The sequence below is a fragment of the Etheostoma spectabile genome, chromosome 5 (assembly GCF_008692095.1).
Source record: "Etheostoma spectabile isolate EspeVRDwgs_2016 chromosome 5, UIUC_Espe_1.0, whole genome shotgun sequence".
Lineage (NCBI taxonomy): Eukaryota > Metazoa > Chordata > Actinopteri > Perciformes > Percidae > Etheostoma > Etheostoma spectabile.
The window spans coordinates 30,561,055-30,573,849 of NC_045737.1; the positions used below are offsets into that span (position 1 = coordinate 30,561,055).

General features: G+C 39.9%; 1 protein-coding gene and 1 long non-coding RNA gene across 2 annotated transcripts in view; both read right to left on the reverse strand.

Moving 5' to 3' along the window:
- The window catches only part of mamdc2a (MAM domain containing 2a), a 34,859-nt gene extending 32,281 nt beyond the window's left edge, over positions 1–2,578 (reverse strand). The window contains 2 exon segments of the mRNA XM_032516377.1: positions 2,078–2,203; positions 2,349–2,578. Of these exon segments, the coding sequence (XP_032372268.1) occupies positions 2,078–2,203; positions 2,349–2,376 (154 nt within the window). The 5' untranslated portion in view covers positions 2,377–2,578.
- A 1,401-nt stretch (positions 2,579–3,979) lies between these two features.
- On the reverse strand, positions 3,980–6,143 carry LOC116689760 (uncharacterized). The gene is made up of 3 exons (XR_004332088.1): positions 6,059–6,143; positions 4,632–4,636; positions 3,980–3,991 (listed from the first exon to the last, which is right to left on the reverse strand). It is a non-coding gene; the product is annotated as an uncharacterized LOC116689760 (long non-coding RNA).
- Positions 6,144–12,795: the final 6,652 nt, after the last annotated feature.

The following is a 12,795-nucleotide window of genomic DNA, read 5'->3' on the forward strand; positions in this document are numbered from 1 at the left end:
TACAGTACATCTGAGGTAGGTGGATTTGACGGTGTATACGCTGTATATTTGTCACATATTTACATGTTTCAATGACGTCTTAACCACTATTAAATGTATAATTCACTAAAGGGCAAATGCAGGGTATTGCAGGGGGATTAATCCTGACACTATGGACCTGTTCTCAGTGTTGAATGATTGATTGTATTGTACTGTATACTACACCGCAGTATACTGTACATTGCCCTGACAATAAACAGTTCAAGTGAAGTAGGAGACATCTTGTGTCCAGTAGTTAACCCTTTTAAAAGGAAACGCAATCCATACAGCCATACATTCTAGAGTTTCCCCTGAGAGAAGGAAAGTGGATGTGGTTTGAAGAGTTTTAATCAGGTAATGGGACTTCTTTGTGGAAAAAACTGTGTCATGTCTGAACATATGTCTGGAGGACATCTTTAGCCTCTCTCACTGGAGGTAAATGAATGTTAATAACTCTACTTCGACACTAGTGAGCGATGATAGGGAGTGGGGGGGGGACAATGAGCTGGTAGATGAAGTATTTACCACATGAGAGTCCAGTAGGAGCCGTGATGTGATGGAACTGTGTGTTTCATGCCAGGGAAAACCCTGATCATGTTTTATTACTTGACTGAAACACACACACACACACACACACACACACACACACACACACACACACACACACACACACACACACACACACACACACACAAAATGTGTCTGTGGTTATCTAGCTCTGGAGATTCCATCCTGGGGGTCAGTGCTTCCAGATGACTACTGAGTAAGACAATAAAACTCATTTTAACAAAGATCTGACACACAGAATGTTGCTATTTTTCATACTTTCTTCTAATCTTGTCTTTTTTGTGTTATTCCATAGTTTTGCTCCTTTAAAGTGACTATAGGCTATGCCAATTTTAAATGTTTCAGAGACTATGTAATCTTCCATCTGATAATCTTAAATGACATGTAACAGCAAAAGACACTAACATTGAAAAGAAAGCTATTTCATATAGTTTTTATCAACGCCTCTGTCCGGGTCCGATTTTTGGGCTTTCAACAGATGGAGACAATGAATCCAAACCCACCCTGAAATGCCCCTCAGGTATGTAATATGTCTATTTCATTCATAAAATGACTTTACAATGTGGTCGTAGTCAGTAGCCAACATTAAATTACGTCCCCCTTCCATTTATTTTTTTTATTTTTTTAGACGTTTTTTTCCTTTTAGTCTGTCTTTGTGTTGGTTTACTAGTTCCTGGTCCCTTGTCCCTCTGTGATAATGTCCACAAATTTCATATAATGCACTATATTAATCTAAGTTGTTATTATTATGTTGGTTGCTACAGTCTCTTAATGCTTTGGCTCGTGACACAGTGACAGTGATGTCACCCAGTTTAGCTCACAAGACATCCAGGCTAAGTATGCATCTGTAACATATTCTCTTATTGTAAATGAATGATTATCTGAGCAAAACATCCATTGCGACTACATGACCCCCCAAACGCTAACTCCTAGACCTTTAGGACAGCAGGTGTGGTAAAGACAACCGCTAGAATCAACACAAACTGTAAGTACTTACAGTCACTTTCAAAAGGTACCTTGCAGAGTTTTAGACCACTAGTAGTGCTATGGAGTAGGGCTACATGGTACTAGATCAAATATGGGATATGTGAAAATATTAAATATCGAGATAACAATATTACCTGCTGAGATAGTGTACTCAGTTCTGCATCTCTGCTGCTTTCATGTTCTTCTAAATACAACAAATTGCTTGAAAGGACATCGTTTCCAACATTCAGAGAGTTTTTTAGACACTTGTGAGCTGTTTATTAGATTTACTGCCTCTGTTTTAAACAATAAAGAAAGTAAGACTTCTTTTTTATTTATTTGTAGGCCTAGTTCATTCTTTCCGGAAGAATTTATCATTATGATCAACCTAATTATTACCTGGATTTTGGATCATCTTGGTCTATAAATGTATTGAGGAAAAGGAATTCAAATCAAAATGACAAACTTGGGGGTGAGTGACAGTGAAGTATTCAGTCAGTAAGCAGAGCTCATGCTGACACAGTACCTTCTTCATTCATGCTCCAGCTGCCGTACTCCGGGTCGGATGTGTAGCCACAGGTGCCCAGCTCGAAGTTGCAGGACCCGGGCAGCAGCTGCTGCTGCGCCCGGACGAGCCCGCACAGGAGCAGCACTGCGAGGGGAGACAGGAATGGAGGCACTTCTGCTTTCATACACTTGTTAAACTGCACGGTTTGAATGCAACAAACAGGACCAACGTAAGGAGAATTCTGCAGCAGCTGTGTGCATTTTTCCCTTTTCCAAATGAGTGCGGTTACCGTGCAGAGAGAGGCGGCCGCTGCTCATCGTGTCCGCGGTGCAGAGAGACTGGAGATCCTGGTCTGCTCCCGGTAAATCCCCCAAAGAACCGCAGGCCAACAGCGAAGAGTCTCTCACATGTTGTAATGTCAGCAGGAGAGATGCAGCGCTTGTTATCCGGTGTGTGGGTGGGTGGATGAATGGATGAATGGATGTCCCGGGGGCGGTAGGGATGTGTCGGTCACCAACGAGTCGGCTCGTTAAGTGAACGATGGGATCCGGATCCCATTTTTTTCAAAGAGCTTTATTAAAGTTTTTACAAATACAAATTGTAAATAGTAGGCATACAATATTTACTGAATAGGATTAGGGCCACTGGTGAAAAATGTGTTTGAGTTCTGACTTTATTCTCAGAATTCTGAGATTAAAGTCAGAATTCTGAGAATAAATTCAGAACTCAAATAAATTCAAATATTCAAATAAATAAATCTCAGAATTCTGTTGTAATTCTGAGAATAAAGTCAGAACTCAAATACATTTTCCTTAATTATTAGAGGGCAAAACAGAAAAGAAAAACAGAAAAAACAGCAAACATAATTAACATTTGAGATTACTTTAAAATGAATCAGTGCATATAAGTGCATAGAGTCTCTTCACCCTTATGTTATCCTTTGGTCTACACTAGCATATATACAAGTGTAGACTTTTAAAAATTACATTTATGTCGTATGTATTGCCTTTATTTATTTTAGGTTGTATTTCATTGACATATTTATGTATTTATTTAATATTGAATAAAATGGCATTCCGTAGCATAATGGATAGTGCTTCATTAGTCTTAACCACTCAAAGTGCTTTTACTCTCTACAGTGTGTAGTGGTGCTCATGCACATATAAAAAAAATAGTAACTTAGGATGTAACCAAAAAAAGTGACACTCCCCATCACAACTCTCCGCCTACTTCTGCTGCACTACTGTCCCCCTGAGGAGTCAGTGCTGGACACATGGCTCAGGGCCTTCATGGAGTTCCCCCTCAACCACCATCAACATGTGTTTGAACTCACATCAGAGTAATAAAATAGTTACCAAAGGCTGAATAAATCTGTCCAAACAAGTTAATGACACCCACTCTGTTGCATGTTGCACGGTGGGCTGTGGGACCACAGGAAGCACAGATAATCAGACATGTGTGCTCCAATAAAAGATGTTGAGCTTGTAACAGAACGTTCCGGAACAATGCCAAAGTCTGTACATGTACTGAAAATCACCTCTTGTAAACCTGTGAAACAGAGAGGTCCCCGGTGGCCAAAGGCTGTGGTGGTGGGGGACAAGCAGCAGAGGGGTATTTAGGTGCAGTGGCTTTCAGAAAGTTAAAGTGCCCATATTACAGGGTGTTATTTTTTGTTTCTGGTCCTTCCACACACATACAAACTTTGAAAAACGCCATCCATGCCTTCAGTCTCCGGGTGAGCTGTTCAAAACCTGCACGGCTTTCTACGTCACTAGCCTAGACGAGATGGCTAACCGTAGCATGCTAGCTTTTTCTCAATGGCAAAACACTTCCATGTCCCTGTTCTGCAAGTATTCCACAAGTGCCCCTCATTTAGAAGATGTTCCCCAGCTAATCCTGCCTTGGACTGACCAAAGTTGGAGAAACAGTTATCTAGCTGATGGGATCTCACCTAAACCATGGAAACCTATTCCGGTACAACCTCCAAATACAATTATGAACCTGAAAATGAGCAGAATATGGGCGAGTTAACATGGTTCTCGTCTGCAGGACATACGTCAGGCCTAAATGATACATCCTGACATACAATACAAATTAAATGAATGAGTTTTGAGTTGAGCAGGGGAAGAAATGGGCAAAAAGTCTGAGGGCATCTGGTGGACAAGTAAAGAAAGTGGAAATGGCTGAAAAGAAGGATGAAGAGGCAGAAAGAGCAGGAAATGCACACAACTGAGGCGGACATTGACTATGTTTACATGCACATAATATTTCAGTTTTTGCCCTTATTCCAAAAGAGACGGTATTCCAACTATGCTGTTTCTATGGCTAATAAAGTGAAAAGTTGACTTATACTCCCGTTTACATGCAGCCATGTAAACAGGATTTCTTTCCAGCAGTGGAGGACTTGTTGGAGCGTGTGAACACAGCGTTCCCTCTTTCATTCCTTCAGCCATCTTCTTGAAAAGGTCATATCCAAAAACCTGTTGGTATCCAAGTCTTTGATAAAGTTTAAAAGCAGCTGTGTTTCTTTTCTTTTCTTTTGGCCGTGCATCTCTACCACAGCCGGACTAACTTGAACTGTCGGCTGGTTGGTTACTGTCCAACAACCATAGCAACACACAGGGCCGACTGTGAGCCGTAAACAGGCAAGAGGCCGTAAACGGTTTCTAACGGCGTTTAAAAAACCCTGATTGAGACGCAGATTCTGAATGTGCAGTATACATGTTCAAAGAATGCGTCGAAAACCAGAATAATACTGTCATTTCCCACGACTTAATCGGAAAATGCTACATTCGGAAAAGGCCTCATTCAGAATATCCAAAGGCAATATGGTGTTCACATGACCTGAATCAAATTCGGAAAATGTCATATTCAAAATGGTAGTGGAATATTAGTTTACAAGTAAATTTACTCTTTGTGACACACAGTGTTATATATCACAACCACCAATACTACATAACAGCAGCAGCCTCCAAGCACCGGGGATGAAGTGTGTTCATGTGGGCTCTTCCTCCACTCCATCCCGACATATTCCTCTATTTCCTGTTTCAAAATGAGAGTATTTTTTCCCAGGGGATGAAACATCTGATGTGAAATAACTGTAGGCCCTGCAGGATATACCCCTAGCTCAAAACTCAACCGTTGCAACTTATTACACATTTGGATATGGTTATATTAAAAAAAATCCCATCCCAATGCATAATACTCCATGTCTGCTTCTGCTTACTGAGCAAGACATGATAATAATAGTACAAAGAAAGTGAAAAGACAGTCTATCAGCACTGCTGCAATCCCAATATATAGACACTGGATTGGAATTAACTCATGTGTAATAAGAGCTCACCAATCCTCAGGGTTTTAAAGGAACAGGCCAACATTTTTCATTTGAAAAATGCATTGTCCTCCTATTGTCCTACTTGTATTGTCTTCCTCCTCCTGTTGTCCTCCTGTTTATGTCCCACCAAAGTGTGAAGAATGTAATGAAATAAACAGGAATTAGATCTCTGTCATGCTGAGGACCAATGAGCCTGCAGTGCAATACTATACAAGCATCTGAGTGTGACATACAGTGTAAGTAGATGCTAGAAGTTGTAATCCTATTGGAAACTATAGGAGCTGCACCTGAGATATGTGAGGACACTCCCAATGCTTTTGCATGGCAGAGTCTGCAACAGGCTTGTACTTAGATACTTTGATAGCTGCAGTATTTCACTTTGTGCACTTTAGGGTCGTGTAAATTAACCATTGCATTGATGCATCATGACCTAGATGATTCTGCAATGATGCACTTAAAAGACTATAATCGATCAGCCTTTTGTCTGTTGTGATTTTTGTGTTTTAGCCTTTTGTCTGTTGTGTTCAGCCTCCACTACATTCAGGAAGTGTCTTTTTTAAGAGCAGATGCAATAAAAAGGGGAGTTCATTCAGTATATGTCTGATTGCTTGAATTTTTCTATGAAAACCATGTCTAGCAATATATAATAATGTTAAAGAGGGGACGCATCATGATATCGAATCGATTTGTATCGTTGACAGGATAATCGTAATCGAATCAAATCGTGACAGCAGTAAAGATTCACACCCCTAACAAACATAACAACAATAAAAAAAACTCCTAATAACTCTGTGGATGTAAATATTGTATATTGTGGTCTTAATATGGTGAATAAAACACTTGTTAAGAATCCTGCTGTCTCTGATTTTTAATTAAAGGGCCAGTGTGTAACAACATCAATTCCAAGTATTCGTACGTTATGAATTTGAATGTGAACTTTGCACGCAGCGTCTCAGGATTTATGGCATCCCAACACCGGCATGGCTAGGTGCTAATGGAATCCAGACGTAGCGATGGCAAGACCAGTACTTTTAGGTAACTTAAGTAAGTGACTCTTGTTTTCCGAGTGAGCCAAGATGGAGGAGACGTTGATAGTTAGCTGCTATGTCTGACCAGCCGGCGCGGCAATGGTTGTACTGACAATTCAAATGTGTGTCTCCACTGTGATAATTGGGAGACAAAAGCAAAACACGTACCAGAAACACATTCCAACCATGTGACCCCATAGCATTTTATTCAACAACAAATTTCACTTGGTGTCATGAGTCAGCAGAAACAAGTGCGGCCACGTTACGTTGAGTGTATTTTTCTCTGGGGCACAATGCCATTTTGGTTGTATTAAAAAGGAAAGAGACCCATGTAGTATTTGGTAACGGAGAAAACGATGCTGACTTTTAAAGGAAATTGGAAACCATTGCATGCCTTTGTTGGCCTAGCCCTCCACCCAACGAGGGTTGGAATGTCGCACTTCTTTGGCTTTTGCCCCTGACATGAATCCCAATTCACGTGGCTGCTAGAGGTCCCGGCGTTCCGACAGCACATAGTACCACTCATTTCAGCTCGCTAACTAATGAACTGAGAATTATTTGAATAATAGTCTCGCATACCAGACCAGAACTTCCTCCACAGCGCAGCAGAGGAAGGTCTGACTAGTCCATGCAGCATTTTGGGATGGGATAGAAACCTGCTCTGGTTTATTGGCATTTCTTAAAACCAATCACAATCGTCTTGGGGGCAGCGCTGGGCTCCAGATGCAGCCACGGTGCCTCTGCTAAATAGTCTCAGGAAGGAACTTGTTTTGGTGGAACATGTGTGCGTTCAAAAGTAGTTTTAGTTGTCAACAGAAAACTCAGATTGGACAGATAGTCTAGCTAGCTGTCTGGATTTACCCTGCAGAGATCTGAGGACCAGGTAACCATAGTCCTTAGATTGGACAGATAGTCTAGCTAGCTGTCTGGATTTACCCTGCAGAGATCTGAGGACCAGGTAACCATAGTCCTCCGATTGGACAGATAGTCTAGCTAGCTGTCTGGATTTACCCTGCAGAGATCTGAGGACCAGGTAACCATAGTCCTTAGATTGGACAGATAGTCTAGCTAGCTGTCTGGATTTACCCTGCAGAGATCTGAGGACCAGGTAACCATAGTCCTCAGATTGGACAGATAGTCTAGCTAGCTGTCTGGATTTACCCTGCAGAGATCTGAACTAGGTCACCATAGTCCTCAGAAGTCCACCAGAGGTTAGAACACCAACACAGAGACAGAGGACGGGAATGGATTTTTGGTCAAAATGAGGGACAATCACCAACACTGCAACAACCCCGGGAATTCAATTAAATTGAATTCAAATGAACGATTTAATTCACAGTATCAAATCATAACATGAGTTATCTCAAGACACTTTACAGATAGAGTAGGTTTAGGACCACACTCTATAATTTACAAAGACACAACAATTTCCCACAAGCAAGCATTTGGTGCAACAGTAGCGAGGAAAAAACTTCCTTTTAGGCAGAAACCTCAGACAGACCCAGACTCAGTTACTGCCTGTTTGAACACAGACACTGATACAGATATACAGGCATAGAGAAATATATACACAGTGGTACTCATAAGTTTTTGAACCCATGCTAAAGCTGACTAAAAAGAGGAATAAAAAATCATATTTTTAGAAAATAATTTTAACGCCTTCATTAGAAAATTAGGAAAAATACAACCTTTAAGGACATCTATTTTGTTTGTGAGCGAATAATGTATTGTGAATAAATAAATGTTCTTCCTTAAAATACAGGGGGCATGAGTATACACCCCCCTATGTTACATTCCCATTGGGGCAAGCACATTTTTATTTTTAAAGGCCAGTTATTTCATGGATCTGGATACTATGCATCCTGATAAAGTTCTCCTGGCCTTTGGAATTAAAATAGCCCCACATCATCACACACCCTTCACCATACCTAGAAATAGGCATGGGGTACTTTCCATAAAATCCTCTCTCAATGCAAATCAGACCAGCTCTTAAGCTAACTGAAACAAAACCATGCCAATCTCTATATTTAGTTATTTTTGCATTTTTATAATTTTTTACAGTGTGGCCATTTGTGTTGGACTACTTTCTTGAATGAAACACAAACTAAAACAAAACAGCTCTAGTTCCAGCTAAAGGAAGAGTCCCCCAGAGTCTGGCTGCTGGAAGGGCAAGCAAATAATCATATTTCTCCAAAGGTTTAACTCTTGCTCTAATTTTCAATGCCAGTGCATTTTTAAATTTCTTCTTCAAAAGGATCGCAACGGCCAAATTTGCCTCTTAGGACTTTACATTCTGTACAGCAACCGGCACCCTCCGTCTTTAGACCCTTGAATGGGTGCTAGATAAGACTCTGAGACACCACAATACTGTATAAAGTGCAACCTGCAATAACTGGTTTATTTACATTTTATTGTACTATTTAAGCAGTTGCACATTTTTGTATTCCAAACTTGTGTATGTTCAAATATTTCTTCTTGAATTTTATTCCTATTATTTTTTCAGGTATGTTGTATGTATGTATGTTTTATCCTAGTATTTCATTTATATTTATATTCTGTGCTGTGTGAGTGATTTTGCTGCTGTAACACTGTAATTTCCCATTTTATTGGGATCAACAAATATCCAACTATCTATCTATCTATGTATCTATCTATCTATGTATCTATCTATCTATCTATCCATCTATCCATCTATCTATCTATCTATCTATCTATCTATCTATCTATCTATCTATCTATCTATGTATCTATGTATCTATGTGTTCCATCAGATCTGAGGCCTTTAATCACCAGAGCGACCTTCCTGCTGCTGTTTCTGCTGTTGGAGAACATTGTTCTTTACTTCTACTGTTGGGTAAAGATTCTCTCTCTCTCTCTCTCTCTCTCTCTCCTCTCTCTCTCTCTCTCTCTCTCTCTCTCTCTCTCTCTTTGTTGTCTCCACCACTGAATGTGATTGTTGAACCGAAGAGAGGACTTATGCCGGAAGTCACATCTGTGTTCTGTCATGTCTCTCCAGGCCAGCAGGGGGCAGCTGCTGTGCAGACAGAAGAATGTTGAGCCAGATTATTATAACCTGGGCGTCCCTGCAGATGAAGGAGGGCCGACTGAAGAGAAAGGACCTCAGGGAGCAGAGTAGGACCTCCGAGGAGCTCATGGAGGTTAAGCAAATATGCACCTTATTTACCCTTCATTTTGAATAGCACATGCTGGGTACTTGTGTACAAAATCCGGGTTCTCTGGGGCCAGTCTGTGAGGAAATATGAGTTTTAAGAAGTATGTGGTGTCTGAGCCATGCTGGATGATGTGTTGACAGGAATCCGGCCCCTTCCTCTAGGATGAGCAACCTTTAGACCTTAGGATAAGCAACCTTTAGATTTAATGGCTGCATTCCAACATCTTATTGACTTTGGTGATGTTGAGATACTTCAAGTACATTTTACTGACAAGCATTATTCTTCACAAATGTCCAGACCCTGTTTTAGAGACTCAGTAAGGGTCCCTAGGATGGACCCAGGACCACTAGAATTGGGTCACATATTCTACAGAACACCTTGATTTGGAAAAGCTTGGAAACTCATTTCTGCATTTTTTTTTTTTTAATTTTCACTGAAACCCTCTGGCATTCCCAAAATGTGTAAAGAGCTGTGCCATTTGTAAGCACAATTATAGGGTAACTATTGTTTCTTTCAACCTGGACCATATGCTCCTATGTTTTTGTGTCTAAGTGACTGATGGAAACAACAATCTCTGACATTGGACCAGTATCAATCCTCCTTACCCCAAAACGGGGTTAAAAGATTGCCCAAGAAAAAACACTTATCCTAGAAAGAATCTGTAAAGAACGGAAGTTACCCCGTCAGCTGGTGGAGTCTCCAGAGGCTGGTTTTAGGACGTAAGAGACTAAAGTTTACACTCGTCTCGTCCTCTATCTTTGGTCTGAACTGGACTTTAGATTTCTGGAATGGAACTTATTGTATAATGATGGATTTTTTTTAATTAAATGATCCTATTTTACAACTATTGTACTGATATTTGTTTTTAAGGTTTTGATTATTTTGTAACTAGACGTTGGGATGAATTATGTGCTCAAAGCAACATTGTGCAACATTTGTATTCTTTGTAAGTTGTAAGAACAGGCAATCAGGCGCAGAGGGGAGATGATTGAGACAACGTTCTCCCTGTTGCAGGTAGATGTACTAAAGAACTAAATATGGATTTATACAAATAACACTTTTCAAGGACCTGCATGTGTTCTGTTTTTTTTTTATTTATTATTAAGCATGTACTAAGCGTTGCTTAAAATATTAGAAAAGAAGCAGGTTGACTCATAAGCTTTGAGGGTTCCTGGCCCGTAAACAGTTGCCTCCCCCACTGTGGTCCCCCCACATCAGGATAACACTCGTTCTACAGATGCTCTCCGTCTCTTATGTAAGATTGTTTGAAAGTGAAGTCACAGGCTTTTTTCTGAGCGTCAGCTGGGGGAGGCAACGAGAGACAGTCAAGCTGTTCCATTTCCTAAACACGTTTCAAGACTGAATAAAAAAACAATAATAAAAAATAGATCACATCAGAGTTGTCTGTGTTGTAATCTTATCTTCAGTGATTTGTCTCAATTGGGCTTTTTTTGGACCAGAAAACATTGCAAAGCAAGATTTAGAATTTTAAAAAAAAAGAAACATGTCACAAAAGATTGCATTATGTGGAACAAAAGATGCATTGGGTAATTTTGTAGATGGGCTTTATAAATACTGCATTGGTTTGTGCCAAGCTTCTCTGGCTGCAAACTGAAGCCTTTATGGTTCAGGTCTACAATAGCCACATGTCTCCCCCTTCTGGCAGCCCTTTATACACGTTTTCCAGAATGGGAACACAGACAAATGCAAAACAAAAGAATGGCAACACCTTAAATTAGCATTGACAGTTAGTAGTCACAATTACTGCTACAAAGATGTGTAACATTACATTGAGTGCCAATGAGGTCCATTTCTCAGCTTTGAAAGAGATTTGACAATCAGCACCTTGTTATAAAATAAGATAAAATAAGATATGCCTTTATTGTCTCCTATAAATAGAATTCATCTTGGGCAGTTGAGAGAACAAAAATGGCCATGCATCAACGCCATAAACATACAGTAAACAGGGAGGTGGTGGCGCAGTGGATATGACACATGCCTTTGGCGTGGGAGATCAGGGTTTGATTCCCAATGTGATAGATCAACCATTGTGTCCCTGAGCAAGGCACTTAACCCCTAGTTGCTCCAACTCTGACATATATAGCAATTGCATGTTGCTTTGGATGAAAGCGTCAGCTAAATGACCTGTAATGTAATTATGCATAAAACATAAGCATATATCATCTCATCCAAATGCCTTAACTAAAAATCAGATAAACCTCAAACAACACCCTGTGACACTGTGTTATTGGTTTCTGGTCATTTGATTCATTTAACACTTGTTTCTGAAGAATGCACCATCAAATGGACTGCTGATGGAAATAAGCCATAGCTAAATCTGGTACACAGCATCTTTTCTCTCCTTTTTTTTTTAAATTAATTATTTTCAAACAATTTCAGTGTGTGAAAAACAGCTTTTTTCCCCCAGGGTAAAAACTTCAATCAAAGCCTTTTACAACTTGCTGAAAGAGCACCCCTCACCAAATACATTTCACCTAAAAGAAGTTTGGGAAAAGGAATTGCAGTGGGCAATAAATCAGGAGGGATGGGATGAGGCTTGGAAGAATGTAAAGTCTTTAAGTATTTGCAATCGGGTTAAGTCCATACAATTGTAAATTTTACACCGTGCGCACATTTCAAGTAAATTCAATGCAAGCCTCTCACCATTTTGTCTAAAATGTAGAGTGGATATTGGTAGTCTTACACATTGTTACTGGTCCTGCAGGGAAATTCAACATTTTTGGTATATAATAAAATGTGAATTAGATAAGATTTTCTCTGTTTGCACACAATTCAACCCATTGTATCTACTACTTGGTTTAACCGACGCCGGTATTACTGGTAAATATCAGCGTCAACTCTACAGAATGCTTACTTTTTGTGCAAGAAAATGTGTGGTATTGATTTGGATTTCTGACAAAGTACCAAGTAAATCACAATGGCTAAATATAGTACTGGACTATATATCTCTGGACTACTTGACGAGCAAACTGCACGATGAAGAAAATAACTTTTATAAAGTTTGGGAACCTTTTATTTCTTATGTAGGTTTTGAAACTTCGGTTCTTCTTCGGAGAGGATTTGTAATTTGAGGATGACCGAATTGTAAACATCTGAGATGTTTTGGTATAGACCATTTGTTTTCCATTGCTGTCCTTTTTTTTCTTTTTTTTCCCCTTCTTTTCTCTTTGGTAGGTATGT